At 43.6% G+C, this 16,650-nt stretch overlaps 1 protein-coding gene across 9 annotated transcripts in view; it reads left to right on the forward strand.

The window, feature by feature from the left end:
- The window catches only part of AFF3 (ALF transcription elongation factor 3), a 605,847-nt gene that overhangs the window by 545,695 nt on the left and 43,502 nt on the right, over positions 1 to 16,650 (forward strand). For all 9 annotated transcript variants that reach the window (XM_089922650.1, XM_089922649.1, XM_089922648.1 and 6 more), the window contains one exon: positions 10,338 to 10,524. In XM_089922650.1, the coding sequence (XP_089778776.1) occupies positions 10,338 to 10,524 (187 nt within the window). The remainder of the gene's footprint in view (positions 1 to 10,337; positions 10,525 to 16,650) is intronic.

A 16,650-nucleotide genomic window follows, 5' to 3' on the forward strand; every position in this document is an offset into this window, starting at 1 on the left:
AGAAAGTTCACAAAATATTTATCCTTATAATTCCACCATCAGAAAGTATCCACAGTTAACATTTGAGTATATATCCTTACAGTGTTTTTTTCTCTGTATAAATTTTTTATGTAATTACGATCATGCTACTTTGTAGCCAGCAGACTGTCAGGGAAAGACCATGTACAGATATCCTGTGAGGTCCTTCACTAATTTGGCAAAGAATTCAGAAACACAGCTGAGACAAAGCTGGAACAGGTGTACCCCAGGTGCCCTTGGAGGTTGTAACAGAGCACCTACACCTCAATCCTTTTACGCTTGGACCTCACATATCCAGTCAAGAAGACTTACACAGTCTGTGTTCTTAATAATCCCTTGTCAGAGCCTGTTTACAGACAGTGGGACCCTCTGATTCTTAAGCAAAACCCTGAGTCAGCGAAACCCCATCCTCTGTCCCAGGGAAAAAGCAGGGTTTAACACTTAAGTAGTCCTGATCTATTTCTCTGCCCTCAGATGACTGGAAAGCCCATTGCTTCACAAATACAGAGTGAGAATTTTTCACAACAGTAAATATTCTGTTCTAATATGGTTTTTTTTGTTTGTTTGTTTATTTTGCGGTATGTGGGCCTCTCACTGTTGTGGCCTCTCCCACTGCGGAGCACAGGCTCTGGACGCGCAGGCTCAGCGGCCATGGCTCACGGGCCCAGCCACTCCGCGGCATGTGGGATCCTCCCGGACCGGGGCACGAACCCGTGTCCCCTGCATCGGCAGGCGGACTCTCAACCACTGCGCCACCAGGGAAGCCCACTCTAATATGTTTACAATGACTACATAGTACTGAAAAGTATTCTCATAAGGGTGTATAATCCCCTAGTGTTGGGCATTTTGGTTGTTTACAAATCCTTTCCTGTTGCAAATATGATAAGAGCCCATATCCTTGTAGATAAATGTTTTTAAACATACCTGATTATTTTCATAGGGTAAATTTCTAGAAGTAGAATCTCAGCTCTGTCCCTTATTAGGATCCATATTGTCCCTACCTAGAAGGAGACAGAATAATACCTACCCTGTAAGAAGGAGACCAAGGCATAAAGTAACAACTACAGAAATCTTGAGGGTCTCTGGTCTCGAAGGAGGTATTGTCCGTTGTCCTGAGTTGCTATTTTGTGTTGGGATATGGCTGTTGTGTTCCCCTGGGGTCTGGGTGCTCCTTTCTGATTTATTTGTAGAACTTTTCTTTGTTTGGTTTTGTAGATTAATGAAAAACGTGCAGTTTTTGCATTGTCAACAAGTGGTATTGTAACTTGCATTACAGTTTCTCATAGCTGATTTCATCTACTTTTTATGATTCTGTATGGTTTCTGACAGTTACACTTTTCTCCTGGGAGAAGCTGACTCCTCTGTTCCAAGCTCTCTGCCTGGCTGAGTGTCTGTCAAGTCCCTCCTCTCTCTCTCTCAATCTCTCTCTCTCTCTCTCTCTCTCTCTCACACACACACACACACACACACACACACACACATGCTGTGGCTCTGCAGTACCTGGCACCAAGTGAATTCTCAGCAAAGGTCACACTAGTATCATCCCTCACCCCCATGCCATTTACTCTGAACATAAATTTAAAGAACCACCCACCTTTTTATCCTTAACATTTTTAGAACCGCACTTATTTGAGTCATTTTTCTCACAAGGCTATCTATATACCTGTTCTTTCTAGCTTTGGTACACAGACTTTTAAAATCAGAGCTTAATTTCCACAATAATGGTTTTTAACTAAATTAAGTAATGCCTAATTTGACTGGGTGATAAAATGGACAGTGACTATAGAAGAGACCTGCTTGGTTGTTTCATTCATCATCTTTTGATACAATTAATCAGAGCTGGAGGTTGGAAGTACTGAGAGAGGGTTCCTTTCCACTTGATAAATTTTTAAAAAATTTTTAGTGGAGTATAGTTCCTTTACAATGTTGTGTTAGTTCCCAGTGTACAGTAAATCGATTCAGTTATACATATACATATACCCCTCTTTTTTAGATTCTTTTCCCATATAGGTCATTACAGAGTATTGGGTAGAGTTTCCTGTGCTATACAGTAGGTCCTTATTAGTTATCTATTTTATATATAGTAGTTGTGTATATGTCCATCCCAGTCTCCCAATTTATCCCTCCTCCCCCTTATCCCCTGGTAACCATAGGTTTGTTTTCTACCTCTGTGACTCTGTTTCTGTTTTGTAAATAAGTTCATTGTATCATTTTTTTTAGATTCCACATATAAGCAATATCATATGGTATTTGTCTTTCTCTGTCTAACTTACTTCACTCAGTATGACAATCTCTAGGTCCATCCATGTTGCTGCAAATGGCATTATTTCGTTCTTTTTTATGGCTGAGTAATATTCTATTATATATATGTACCTCATCTTCTTTATCCATTCCTCTGTTGATGGACATTTAGCTTTCTTCCATGTCCTGACTATTGTAAATAGTGCTGCAATGAACATTGGGGTGCATGTATCTTTTCGAATTATGGTTTTCTCCAGATATATGCCCAGGAGTGGGATTGCTGGATCATATGGTAGCTCTATTTTTAGTTTTTTAAGGAACCTTCATACTGTTCTCCACAGTGGCTGTACCTATTTACATTCCCACCCACAGTGTAGGAGGGTTCCTTTTTCTCCACACCCTCTCCAGCATTTATTGTTTGTAGATTTTTTGATGATGGCCATTCTGACTGGTGTGAGGTGAAACCTCCTTGTAGCTTTCATTTGTATTTCTCTAATAATTAGTGATGTTGAACATCTTTTCATGTGCTTTTTGGCCATCTGTATGTCTTCTTTGGAGAAATGTGTATTTAGATCTTCCACCCATTTTTTGAATGGGTTGTTTTGTTGGTTGATATTGAGTTGCATGAGCCGTTTGTGTATTTTGGAGATTAAACCCTTGTCAGTTGCTTCATTTGCAAATATTTTCTCCCATTCTGAGGGTTGTCTTTTCGTTTTGTTTATCGTTTCCTTTGCTGTGCAAAAGCTTTTAAGTTTCATTAGGTCCCATTTGTTTATTTTTGTTTTTATTCTCATTAGTCTAGGAGGTGGATCAAAAAGATGTTGGTGTGATTTATGTCAAAGAGTGTTCTGCCTATGTTTCCCTCTAATAGTTTTATAGTATCTGGCCTTACATTTAGGTCTTTAATCCATTTTGAGTTTATTTTTGTGTTTGATGTTCGGGAATGTTCTAATTTCATTTGTTTACATGTAGCTGTCCAGTTTTCCCAGAACTGCTTATTGAAGAGACTGTCTTTTCTCCATTGTATATCCTTGCCTCCTTTGTCGTAGATTAGGTGACCATAGGAGCGTGGGTTTATCTCTGGGCTTTCTATCCTGTTCCATTGTTCTATATTTCTGTTTTTGTGCCCATACCATACTGTTTTGATTACTGTAGCTTTGTAGTATAGTCTAAAATCAGCTCCGTTTTTCTTTCTCAAGATTACTATGGCTATTTGTGGTCTTTTGTGTTTCCACACAAATTGTAAAATTTTTTGTTCTAATTCTGTGTAAAATGCCATTGGTAATTTGATAGGGATTGCATTGACTCTGTAGATTGCTTTGGGTAGTATAGTCATTTTTACAATATTAATTTTTCCAATCCAAGAACATGGTATATCTCTCCATCTGTTTGTGACATCTTTGATTTCTTTCATCATTATCTTACAGTTTTATGAGTACAGGTCTTTTGCCTCCTTAGGTAGGTTTATTTCTGGGTATTTTATTCTTTTTGATGCAATGGTAAATGGATTGTTTCCTTAATTTCTCTTTCTGATATTTCACTGTTAGTGTATAGGAATGCAAGAAATTTCTGTGTATTAATTTTGTATCCTGCACCTTTACCAAGTTCATTGATGAGCTCTAGCAGTTTTCTGGTAGCATCTTTAGGATTTTCTATGTATAGTGTCATGTCATCTGCAAACAGTGACAGCTTTACTTCTTTTCCAATTTGGGTTCCTTTTATTTCTTCTTCTTCTCTGATTGCCAAGGTCGGGAATTCCAAAACTATTTTGAATAATAGTGGTGAGAGTGGACATTCTTGTCTTGTTCCTGATCTTAGAGGAAAAGCTTTCAGTTTTTCACCATTGAGAATGATGTTTGCTGTGGGTTTATAGTATATGGGCTTTATTGTGTTTAGGTAGGTTCCCTCTATGCCCACTTTCTGGAGAGTTTTTATCATAAATGGGTGTTGAATTTTGTCAAAAGCGTTTTCTACATCTATTGAGATGATCATATGGTTTTTATTCTTCTTTTTGTTGATGTGGTGTATCACATCAGTTGACTTGCATATATTGAAGAATCCTTGCATCCCTGGGATAAATCCCCCTTGATCATGTCATATGATTCTTTTTAATGTGTTGTTGGGTTCAGTTTGCTAGTATTTTGTTGAGGATTTTTGCATCTATGTTCATCAGTGATATTGGCCTGTAATTTTCTTTTTGTGTTATATCTTTGTCTGGTTTTGGTATCCAGGCGATAGTGGCCTCGTAGAATGAGCTTGGGAGTGTTCCTTCCTCTGCAGTTTTTTTGGAAGAGTTTCCGAAGGGTAGGTGTTAACTCTTCTCTAAATGTTTAATCGAATCTGCCTGTGAAGCCATTTGGTCCTAGGCTTTTGTTTATTGGAAGAGTTTTAATCACAGTTCTATTTCAGTACTTGTGATTGGTTTGTTCATATTTTCTCTTTCTTCCTGGTTCAGTCTTGAAAGGTCATACCTTTCTAAGAATTTGTCCATTCCTTCTAGGTTGTCCATTTTATTGGCATATATAGTTGCTTGTAGTAGTCTCTGATGATCCTTTGTATTTCTGAGGTGTCCGTTGTAACTTCTCCTTTTTAATTTCTAATTTTATTGATTTGAGTCCTCTTCCTTTTTTTCTTAATGAGTCTGACTAAAGGCTTATCAATTTTGTTTATCTTCTCAAAGAACCAGCTTTTAGTTTCATTGATCTTTGCTATTGTTTTCTTTGTCTCTATTTCAGTTATTTCTGCTCTGATCGTTATAATTCCTTTCCTTCTACTAACTTTGGGTTTTGTTCTTCTTTCTCTAGTTGCTTTAAGTGTACGGTTTGAGATTTTTCTTGCTGAATCAGTAATTTTTTTTAAATTTTAGATGTTTAAATAAGCGGGCTGAGAGAATAAGTGTATTTGGCTAACCTCCTGTTTGTCCCTGTGAACCTGAATCCCTGAGAGAGGCGAAACTCCTGGTTGTGGTCTCTTTGTGTCTCTTCTAAATGGAACCACCTTAGGCTTTCAGAAGGTGCAAGAGTAAGACATAGATTAGCGAGTCTCAAACTGGTACCCCACAGGCCTCATCTGACCTACAGATGTGTCTCATTGCAAAAAATAAAATGAAACTTTTCATTGTTAAAAATTCTCAAATTAGTTACTAGCATTTTAAAATCAGGAGATTTGATATAAACATCAGGATTTGGGGCTTCCTCTGAAAAAGAAAAATTGAAGGATTTGGTAACACTGGCTCTCATTTCCGCGTGGCAGAGATCCGCTGGCCTGGGGAAGCAGTAGACCAGTCAGGACTGTCCAGCTTGACACTTTCCCACTGGGGAGCCAAGGGTCCACTGTCTTTATCATCGTGTGTTAGGCATTTGTTTCTCTTATAACTGGACACTTCACTCATTTATGCTACTTGCCTGACCCCTGTAGGTTTTGGATTTTCAGCCAGTGATATAGATAGTAGCTCTCTAAGTCATCTGTTTTATGAAATCTTTGGCAGCCCCAAGGCAACAGAAAAACTACATATGTGAATAAATGAACATCTCATAGGCTATTTCATAGTATAATAAAATGCATTGACTTACTGTGTCAAGAATCATTTTTCTTTCATTCATTCAGTTGAACGTTGTTGACAGCCTATTCATGCCGCACCACCTGCTAGCACTGGGGATACAAGGATAAAGTAGATAATTCCTATCCTTAGTATGGTAAGGGCTACAAAAGAAAAATAGGTGATGTGCTAAGGGGCTCAGGGGAGGAAATATTAACTCTTCCTGGGGGAATTGAGAAAAACTTTACAGAATAGGGTAATATTTGCAACCAAGTCCTGAAGAGTGAGTTGGAGGTACCCAGAAGAAGAAAGGGAGAGAGGGCTTCGTAGCATAGAAAATAGCGCATGCAGAGGCACACAGGTTGTCAAAACGGTGAGAAATTTATTATAGACAAGGTTTGGGGGTGCACCCTATGAGGTGTGGCTGAAGACTTGATTGAGGCCAGACCATGAAGAGCTTCAAAAGCTGTGTTTAATAGAGGACTTGTTCCTGGAGGTATTACAGAGCTAACAAAAACTTTTAGTACAAGACCAGCAGTCCCATCAGCGAACCTCCTTGTGCCAGCTTTCCATTTTCATGTCTCATTATGTGATTATAATTTTAGATCAGTTCATGTCAATAGAGATGCCAACAGTAAAGGAACACCATTGCCAGGGCATTGATTACACTTTAGAAATCAAGCATGTGTTGAGTTCATCCGGAGTGTTGAATGAGAGGGAGCTGGGACCTCTTCTAAATTATTAACCTTTCGTCCATCCCAGTGGTGTGCCCACAGGCTGTTGGGCATCACGGCCATCCACGCAGTGCCCACTAGGCACAGAGCCTGCCTCCAAGTTCCTTGTTAGTTCAAAGCTCGTGAACAACTTTGGATATTTACCCAGACCCCACAATATACTTGGCAGGAGCACCCATGCCTGTAAGATGCAGGCATTTAGGTTCCAGACCTCTTCTTTTACTGTCTGTATTCAGATTCAGCCCAGGCCAGATTCGGAAAAGAATGTGTCACTGCAGCTAAAGGAGGGAACACAGGAAGCAGATCATTTAGAATAAAGCTGGGACTCTCCCAAACGTGGATTTGGTCTTGGCCACTCACAAAACCAGCAAAACATTTCATGAAATCAAAATACCAGAAGTAAATAAACCATCCAGGGGAGAACTGGGCTCATATTATATAGCAGATGAAATCTAGAGTACATTTAAAGACATTCTGTGCAAGGAAGTGGTGTTAACATTGGAAAAGCACAAGAGGGGCTGAAATCCCCTTAAGTGTTTTTTTATAGGAAAAGAGAGATTGTAACCTTTTTGAAAGGTTAAATCCTTTTTCCTTTAACTCATTAACCTAGTGATAGACTTTTTTCTATTGATTCTTTCATTTTGTAATCATAGGTGAATACCTATTATTCCCAGGCACTGTGCTAAGTTTGGTGACACAAAGCCTTTTATTCCACGACCTCAATGATGTTTTCATGCCCACACGTTTTCAGTGGCACCATGTTCCTCAAATAGCAGAGGGTCCAAGAACTCTCCTAAAAATTGTCCAGTGCTGTGTCATCATGTCAATCAATCCATGTTATCATTTCAGAAAAAAGTTGCTTTTTAAATTAAGTTGAAAGAATTGTTAGCGTCTTTGGTATGGAAACGTGACAACTAGTAAGCACACCAAACTTTGCAATTTTAAATATATAAAGCTTAAAGTCTTCTTTCAGGAGGGTCTATCTGATATGTCTTTTTCTATCTTCTTGATTCCATGACTCCAAAGAGCCTTCCTGGCTTAACTGAGCCCATCCTTCTGTTAGTTCTCATCTGCAGTGATGACCATCCCCGGCTTCTTTATTCTGCCACCCTGGCTGCTGCAGCTCCCCCAGCAGAGGCAAAGCAACTGCACGCGCTCATGGCGAGAGCAGTCATTGTGCCGAGTCCTGAATGACCAGCTGTCCCCCAGAGACCCACAAAAAGGCTAGTTAATGGAGCAGGCTTTCTGCAGGTAGGGGTAGTTATCTTGATCCCACAACTGGAACCACCAGAGCCCTTGCACACAAGCCTGCCCCCATCCTTGACGTGGATTGCTTCCAGCGACACTGTCTCCACCGGGACCATTGAAACATGAATGTATTCAGCCCTGACTCCAGAGGACTGGGGCCTCACAGCGCTTCAAAGCAAAGCAGGAAGAAAACCTGAAATTCTTGGTTTTCCCGACGGTTTCAAAAACAAATAATAATTACGCCAGTAAAACTGTCATTTTAAGTCAATTTCCTAATTTAAGGAAGGAAAACATAAAACTCTGAGGCTTTTCTGCCAATCTAATTCAGATCAGAGACTCTGTCTCGCTGGGCTAGTGGGTCTCATTACGATAGGACAGCAGTCAGAAAAGGAAGGCGGCACAGGAACTGTTTAATGGACGTTTTCCCAGAAATTAAAGTGCAGCTTTTCAAAAGACAGTCACTTGGTGGTGCAAGCCCCAGGGAACTGCACACACATTGCTGCCTCTGCCGCAAACACAGGAACCAGGTGCACACAGCAGTGGCTTCAGTGTCCTTTGTTGTCGGAATGAAAGTGGGAGAATGTACCGCTTGGTGATCAAAGCCTTTGACCATCATATAAAACCAATCAAAATGCTCTTTATTTCTCTTAATTTCCTAGTCTTCAGCAAATGTCATTCCAGGGTGTGGCGGGGAGACAGACCTCTTTCCTCCACCATGTGTTGCTTGGCTCTGGGGAGTTTTTACGTTTTGGTTGGTTTGTTTGGGTTGGGGTGGGTTTTTGTCTGTTTGTTTTTGGAGTTTTCCCCTAGTGTTTGGGGGACTTCCTGACACACTGTTAACATGGATCCCAGCGGTTCGTGTTCAGTCACAATCTAATAACCTTCTTTTTTTTTTTTTTTTAATGACTCCATTGATAGTAGCCATGTCGACTCAGCTGCCAGGAAAGATGGATTTTAGTTCATAAGGGAAGAAAGAAATATTACAACCCTTTGATCACTAACCGCCCCTTCCCAGCCTCTGTAAAAAGATCCAGGATCCCTCACTCAACACCAGAACAAACAGCAGGCTGGAAAAGGAATTGTTGCAGCTCAGGCAAGGCGTAAAGGTGCAGATGTTGTCTGATGTTGAAGAATTTTGTCAGACAGTAGGTATGGACCATGACATTGGCAGAAGAAATAAAAACCACTAGGGAAGGTTATGTTCAAACTCCATTTTTCCCTAAGCCTGCAGTTCAAAACAGTGCTTTGACTTTCAGGTACATCCTGTAAGATAGTTTCTTGTCTTATCATTCCTCTGGGAGAAGCAAGGTTCCAGTGAGTTTTAAACAACCCCCCCCCCCATCCCTGCCCCAACACTGAGGATTTATGAGACTCTGTCCTTGAGCAAAGCATTTGTCAAAGATTTAAGGGGCGGGTGAAAAGGGTCCTTTACCTTGTCCTGGCTGATTTGCACTTGAGACCATAAACTCTCTGACAAGTTCCCTCAGCCCTGGGCCTTCACTCGCATTCATCCTGTTGAAGCAGTGGTCCCAGCTGGAAGGGGCAACCAGATATTTGCTGACTCGACATTTAAAAAGCGGTCACTGCATTTTCTGGGTTTAGAGTTTGACCTCAAAAAAACAGTCAGGTGTGTTTCAATGCAATTAATAAAGGACTTTGAAGATGTTGACTATTATGTGAGTATTGAAACTTTCTTTTTGGCTCACTGTTTGGGTGGATGTGTGTGATTTGAATTTTTGCGGTTAATTAATTACCATGAGAAGTGTCCATGTTTCCTGTTCTCTTTGAGTCTATAATTTGAGTATGTAACTTTCTGGCAAATTTCAGCAGGGATACGAACATTGAGTATAATTCAAAATAGTATTGCTATAAGCCACTGTACTGGGGTTGAATTTTAAAGTCTAGGATATTTAAAAGTGTGTGAGTGAGGGATCTTCAGTTCTTTAATAAAGGGCTCAAAGGAAAATTACTGTTTATACAGCAAGCTGGCTCCTGTAAAGACTACAGGACTCGACTCTGTGGGCAGGAAGAGGTGGGAAGCAAGACAACTTTGTCGGTCCCGCCGTCTCCAGAACCTCCCAGCAGGCCGTGAGAGCACAGAGCAGGACACTGTGCCCTTCCTCACAGCCCACTTCCTAAAATAAAGCAAACAGGCATTTTCGTTCTTTACAAAATATTTCAAGCATTTTAGATTTCCTTGCCTTTTTGTCGGTGATTGGAATCGGGAATGCATTTGAAAAGCCATTCCCAGAAATAGGAGCAAAATAGAAACAGTCCTTCTGTAATTACACCACCTTCCCCTCTAAAATGATCACACAAACTAGTCACACTGACGAGTGCCTGATTACCAAGTGGCACCGACTTTCACTCCCAATTTAATTTCTGTGCATCCATTGTTTTAACTGTGAGGCTGCTTTGACCTTGACAGTGGCTCTGGAGCTTCAGGTGACGCTGACAGATGCGCAGGCTGGTGGAACAACAGCTCGCTCGGTGGTGTATGTGTGTTTGCTCACTTGGCTTTCCTCCCCTTTCCTTCCCGGGGCCTCATGGGCTGACAGTGCCGGCCTCCCGCAGGCCAACTGCAGGGCCTCCGTGCCCTCCAGCAAGGGCAGCAGCAGCGGCAGCAGCAGCAGCGGCAGCAGTTCCTCCAGCGACTCGGAGAGCAGCTCAGGATCTGACTCAGAGACCGAGAGCAGCTCCAGCGAGAGTGAGGGCAGCAAGCCTCCCCACTACTCCAGCCCTGAGGTAAGGACACACAGGCCTCCCCTGCCTGCTTCTCCCTGACCCGGTGAGCGAGGTCAGTCCTCCTCCGACTGTGGTTCTCACACCTCCTGCTCCTCCAGCCTCAGTGCTATGACACTGGCCTGCGAGGCGCCATGACCTCTCTAGGCCACCACCTCCTGGCAGCCTGCCGGGGTTGGTTTAGGCTCATTTCCCCCAGCCCCTCCTCACAGTGCTCCTAATCACAGAGCTTCCTTTGAAGTCTAGAAACTTCATCTCTTATGGTCCCAAAATTCTCTATCTTGACTTCCAGAACTTTCCAAGTATGCTGTAAACATCACTGACTGGAAATAACCTGAGATCGGGTCTCCCTAAGGGTCAGCCGAGGCAATAAGCAGACAGGGCAGCTCCCCGCCTGGAAGTGTGAGCCCCCGTAAATCACGGGGAAAGGAGTTTTGTGGATTAGACATGGTTAGGATCTTACCTTTCTTCAGTTCATCACAGATTAGGAGAACAAGGGCTATAAATATGAATAAAACCTCCTTTGTTTTCTTTGTGAAAATATAAAAAGGAAAATTAGCATCAACTTACAAATACTAATGAAAACTTTTATAGCTATGATGAGTATCTGTGTGGAAGATTTAGGTGCCTCGTATAAAAATATTATAAGGTCCCAATAAAAGCCATTGCTACTCCTACTTTAAAGGGGAAAATTTAATAGCAATTCAGAGCATGGATTCTTGAGAGAGGGCTGAGAGCACCCTTCTCTAGTCCCTGGATCTGTAAGGGTAGACTTTGATTTCTAAAGAGGGAATAAAATATGCTTGCTTCTTCTTGAGTGTATAAACATTTGATGTTACTGTGGCTCATAGGATTTAACTTTTTACCTACAACCTTCTGTACCACTCTGGGCCCAAATTTCTAAATATGCTCTAAAATGAAACCAAGGGCTTCCCTGGTGGCGCAGTGGTTGAGAGTCCGCCTGCCGATGCAGGGGACACGGGTTCGTGCCCCGGTCCGGGAAGATCCCACATGCCGCGGAGCGGCTGGGCCCGTGAGCCATGGCCGCCGAGCCTGCGCGTCCAGAGCCTGTGCTCCGCAACGGGAGAGGCCACAGCAGTGAGAGGCCTGCGTACCGCAAAAAAAAAAAAAATGAAACCAAACCCACATATGCAGGCCTTGGCGGTGAGACGTTTTTTTTGTTGTTGTTTTTTTTTTTTTTTTGGCCACACGGCAATGCGTGCAGATCTTAGTTCCCTGACCAGGGTTCGAACCTGTGACCCCTGAAGTGGAAGTGTGGAGTCTTAACCACTGGACCCCCAGGGAAGTCCCCAGGAGCACCTTTAAGGGCCAGCAAGACCCATGTTTCCAGCTTGTGTACCTGTGTCTCTGTCTCTCTCTGTCTCTCTCCCTTTCCCTATCTGTCTTTCTATCCCTATCTCCCTATTTAAGGGGAAGGCCCTTGGCAACATTAACCTATAAAAGCCATATGTTGATATAACCCTGACTTTTCCCAGAAGCTAAATTATTTTTCCTTCTTCATCATTTCATTCATTCATCCATTCATTCACTCATTTAGTGTTCCTTCAACGAAGATCTATTGAGCCTCTGCCACAGATATGATGCTTGGCCCTGAGAGACAGCAATGAGCTGACAGAGAAGGTTCCTGTCTTCACAGAGCTGATATTCTAATGGGAGTAATTTGAAACAAACAAAAATACAGGAGTTAAATAAAACAGAGGCATTAACCGGGCTTCTTCAGAGCCAGCTTTATGCTCTAATTTGTTGAAAAATTCCAGAATATTTAGTAGAAAGAACTGGGTTCCAGGGACATCGCAAGAGCCAGGGGGGACAGTGGCGGTAGATTAAAAGCGTTAGGGTCTGTGAATGTTACCTCCACCCCAGGCTCTTTGTGACTTTGAAGGTTAAATTCAGGAAAGTTGAGTCTCATTTGCATGCTGAAATGTGACTCCTGGAGTTTCTAGGTGAGGCTGAAAGCAGCCTCGGAGAAGTACAGCTATAAATGGCTTTAAGCAGATTCTCTCTAAATGTCACTGAGATAATTACAAAGCCCTGAACTCTTGGGTGATGAAAGGAAGCACTTGCGGTTTCTTGTTTCTTCCAGCAGCTACCAGAGGCCCCTAGCTGAGGAGAAGGAGGGGAGTCTGGTAACACAGGCCTCAAAGTTTAAGTTGCCTGAGCCCGCGTGTAGCTTTCAACTCCTGGCTTCTCTATGCAGAGGGAGTGCAGGAGTGACAAGAGATGTAGCCACACTGCAGGTGACTTCTTTCTGCTGGAAAGGAATGTATTCCTTGGAATAAAAGTAAGGTTTCTTTTAACATTTTTCCCAAGGTGACTAGAGAGACACGCCCTTCAGAAATACAATGAGGGAATTCCCTGGTGGTCCAGTGGTTGGGACTCCGCATTTTCACTGCCAAGGGCGCGGGTGTGATCCCTGGTCGGGGAGCTAAGATCCCAGAAGCCGTGTGGCATGGCCAAAAATTAAAAAAAAAAAAAAAAAAAATTAGAAAAGAAATACAGTGAGTTTGCAGAATGAAAGTTGCGAAGAGGGGAAGCATTACCTGCTGAGTCTCCACGGCATCTCTGCTTTCTTCTGGCCAAGCTGGCCCAGGACCCCTTAAAGAGAGCAGTGAGACCCCTTTTCCTTCCCCCCCACAGGACAATCCAGCTCTTTATAGCCACACACCTCACATTCCGTTGTGAAGACCTGTTTACGCTGCTTTGCAGCAGAACATTTGTGGCCCTCCTTTCCTTCCTGGAAGTATCCTGAGGCCCTCCTGTTATCAAGCAGGAGACCCTCATGATATCCCAAGACACCTGCATTCTCCCCCTCAACGTCCAGCACTGGACACCCACTTGGCTCTCCTGAGTTTCATACGAGCTGTTGTTTATGGCCGTGGCTGTAGAAAGCCACTGCATTTCACATGAATCACCATAGTATAACCCCTTGTCTGCAAGCTAGCACGGAAGAGACCCCGAAAACAGTATTTCCATCACTGCAGATCCCCTCTCTGTGGCCCGACGTTTGCTTGCTTCTCCTCAGCCTAATTGTTTTCATTTGAGTTGTATCTTCTTTCCTGGTCTGGGACATCCTTTCACGCCAGAGCTTCACAGGGGGAAGCGCCTCGCCCTTCAGTTAGCACGTTTACACCAGCACACAGAGCTCCTTAGACCGGTGTTCCCCAAGTAAAGGATGCTGCAGGGACAAGAAAGAGCCTGGTCACAGGATTTTGAGGAGATCCAGAATAAAGTAGGTTTCACCTGTTTCTTTACCATAGGGCATCATTCAGCCCTTAATTTTGCTCATGTAAACGGTGTTCTCCATTGTGGCATTTCCCAAATGTATCTGACCACGGAAACTTTTCTTTATGGGATATATGAACTCAAAGCACATTTTGGAAAATGCTGCCCTAGATTGTTCTTGAAAATCAGCAGGTACACGATACAAGTTATTCATTGATTCAACAGGCTTCTTAATTAGGCATCTGTGGGGTATGTGGCAGTGGGTGCTCTGAAGGGTATAGATGAAGTGGAGACTAAAGTACACGGTGGAGAGCTTATACACTGATCAGAGGGAAGATTGATCAGAGAGGAGAGTCCTGGATGGAAATACAAAGCAGCAAGCCAGGAAACAATCAAATGCACTGGGCAGAAACCCTGATGGACAGCTCAGGAAATGGACCAGAGCCAGCAGCGTGGCAGGAAAGGAACCCCAAGCCCTGAGTTCACCCTCCTCCCCTGCCACCTAATTCTTGGCTGTTTGAGCTTCCTTGGCCACAATTGTTTCATCCCCGAAATGGCAGATAATCCCATGCCGTCTAATCTGTGACGTTGTTCTGAGGAATAAGTGATACAAATGGAGTGACAGCTCATTGTGAGTCATTATTAGTAGGAGCAGAGTCCTAGCGTGCTGTCCCCCTAACCTATTACGGGTCCTGCGAGGGATACAAAGAAGCAGAGACCTGGCCCCTGCTGGAAAGCAGTGTTTGGCTTTGTTGAAGACACACGATTTATATACATGAAATGGCTATGGACATGAAAAGATGATGCATTAAGGATAACAGAAGGCCACAGGTGTTATTTGGAGAGTTAGTGGTGTCTCCAAAAATCAATCTAATTCTATCATTTTAGGTTGAAGACTGACATTTCTCAAAAAAAACGAGGTTCCTCTTTCGTGAGGCTACACCAGAGAGTAATGGGAGACTGGCAAGGCAGCAGGGGAGAGAATCTGGTCTTTAAGCCCAGACAAATGTGGGTTTAGCCTTGGTGGTGCCTGGTAGCTCTGCAGCTTTGGACATTTCACTTAACCTCTCTGAGCCCCATCTACAAACTAGGGGCGACAGTATTTCTTACCTGTATGGATTCAGTTAGATGATACATATAAAATGGGAGCACATTGTAGGTGTTCTGGCAAGGAAAGATGGCTGTTAGATGATGGATGCCCGAGGAATTTGGATTTTTGTTTGAGGGGCAAGAGGAGGCCCTTGTAGATCCTTTGAGAAAGAGAATGTGATTTAGTGATGTGTTGAAAATGGTCCTTCAGCCTCATTTCTTCAGCTGTGAAGAGCAGAAAAAATGACCCTAGAGCACATCAGGCAGTGGGGCCGCACTCAAGTGCTTCAGTTCTCCCTTCACTGTTAACGCTCCCTCCAGGAAGTTTTAGTGGGAGTCTCCCCGTGAGCCACTGTGTTTTAGCTCCAGGCACATGTCTGTGTTCTCCCACATAAGAGATGTGAGGTGTGGGAGGCCCAGGCTGCTGGGGATGAGGGCGAGCTAGCGTGAGACGTGGCGCTGGGGCCAGTGTGAGTGGCAGGCTCTGCCATAAATGGTCCACCCTCTCCCCGTGTGTGTCCCCTTCTGCAAGGCCGCTTCAGCATCCATTCTTATTACTGGGCCCCATTTATCTGGGGAAACTGAGGTGCAGAAGTCACTGACTCGCCGGTGGTCCGAGAGAAATGGGGTAGGGAGGAGACAGCCTCAGAGCCATAGCTGTGTTTGCCATCAAAGTAGCCTTCAACCACACCTGGCTAATCTCAGGGCAGGCGAGAGCTTCCCCTTGGCGAAGAAGAGGCCCTGCTGCCCTGCTTCCTCTCTTGCGTCACTGTCGCAGGATGGACCAGGTCAGGTGTGCTCTGCAGGTTCCATTGTCCCCTGTCTCTGGAGAAGCCAAATTAAAGCGAGGTCAGAATTTACACAGGACAACTCAGAGGTGCAAAAAAAGATGTATCGTTTTGTTCTTTTGCCTCTTGCTTTGGGAGCCCTCGTCCTTTGGATGGCATGAAAGCAAATGAAGCAGAAAGTTAAGTCAGACAGCAGACTCCCTGTCAGGGTCATGAGAGATTCCCCTTCCACACCTGTATCCCAGGGGGAGGCGCCCCTTCCTCAGGGTGCCAAGGAAAGGGCCTGGAATCCCCATGCTGGCCTCCACTGAAAGGTCTCTTGTCATTCCCAGTCCCTGGACACCCTGCGCTGTGGTTCCCTGAAGTGTAGACAGGCTCATCTGTTTTGGGGGAACCAGCAGGATGTCCACGGTCCCTGCCACAGCTCCAGTGCCTGGTGCCCACACTCTGTGGCCACTTCATCTTGGCCCCAGGCCCTGCTGGCCCATTAAAGGCTTCCCATCTCCCTAAGCTGTGCCCCAGATGCCTCCAGACTCAGCCAGGACCCTTGGGTCTAATATTACTGCCCTCCCCTCCCTCCCCTCCCCCAAGATCCTTGCTGCACGTGGCTATGCCCCAAGTTCTGCTCTTAATACCAACCTCACTGTTGAGAACCAAATCTTGATACGTGAAAGGAAGCTTTAAGAAATTATTATGTTAGAAAACAGTGGTTTTCGCCTACAAGGGCGCCTGACTTGCTCTGGGCTTTAACCAACCAAGTTTGAAGTGCAAAGCTAAGCCGATCCTTTATTTTAGGCTGGTATTTAGTCTTCCCCTGGATCATCAGAAGCCATGAATTCGTAGGGTAGAGGCCATAGGGAAGGAAAAATACATCACCTTAATCACTTCAAAAATTTTCCCCATTTCACCTATATTCACAAATTGATAATACTCTAGCTAAAGTTCTATACTTATCAATATACCTCTTTTCTATTAATAATCACAGATTCTGGATAAATGGACTTTTATT

This window comes from Delphinapterus leucas, chromosome 13, assembly GCF_059928025.1.
Source record: "Delphinapterus leucas isolate spDelLeu-1000000601 "Yukka" chromosome 13, BTC_Dleu_Yukka2, whole genome shotgun sequence".
NCBI lineage: Eukaryota > Metazoa > Chordata > Mammalia > Artiodactyla > Monodontidae > Delphinapterus > Delphinapterus leucas.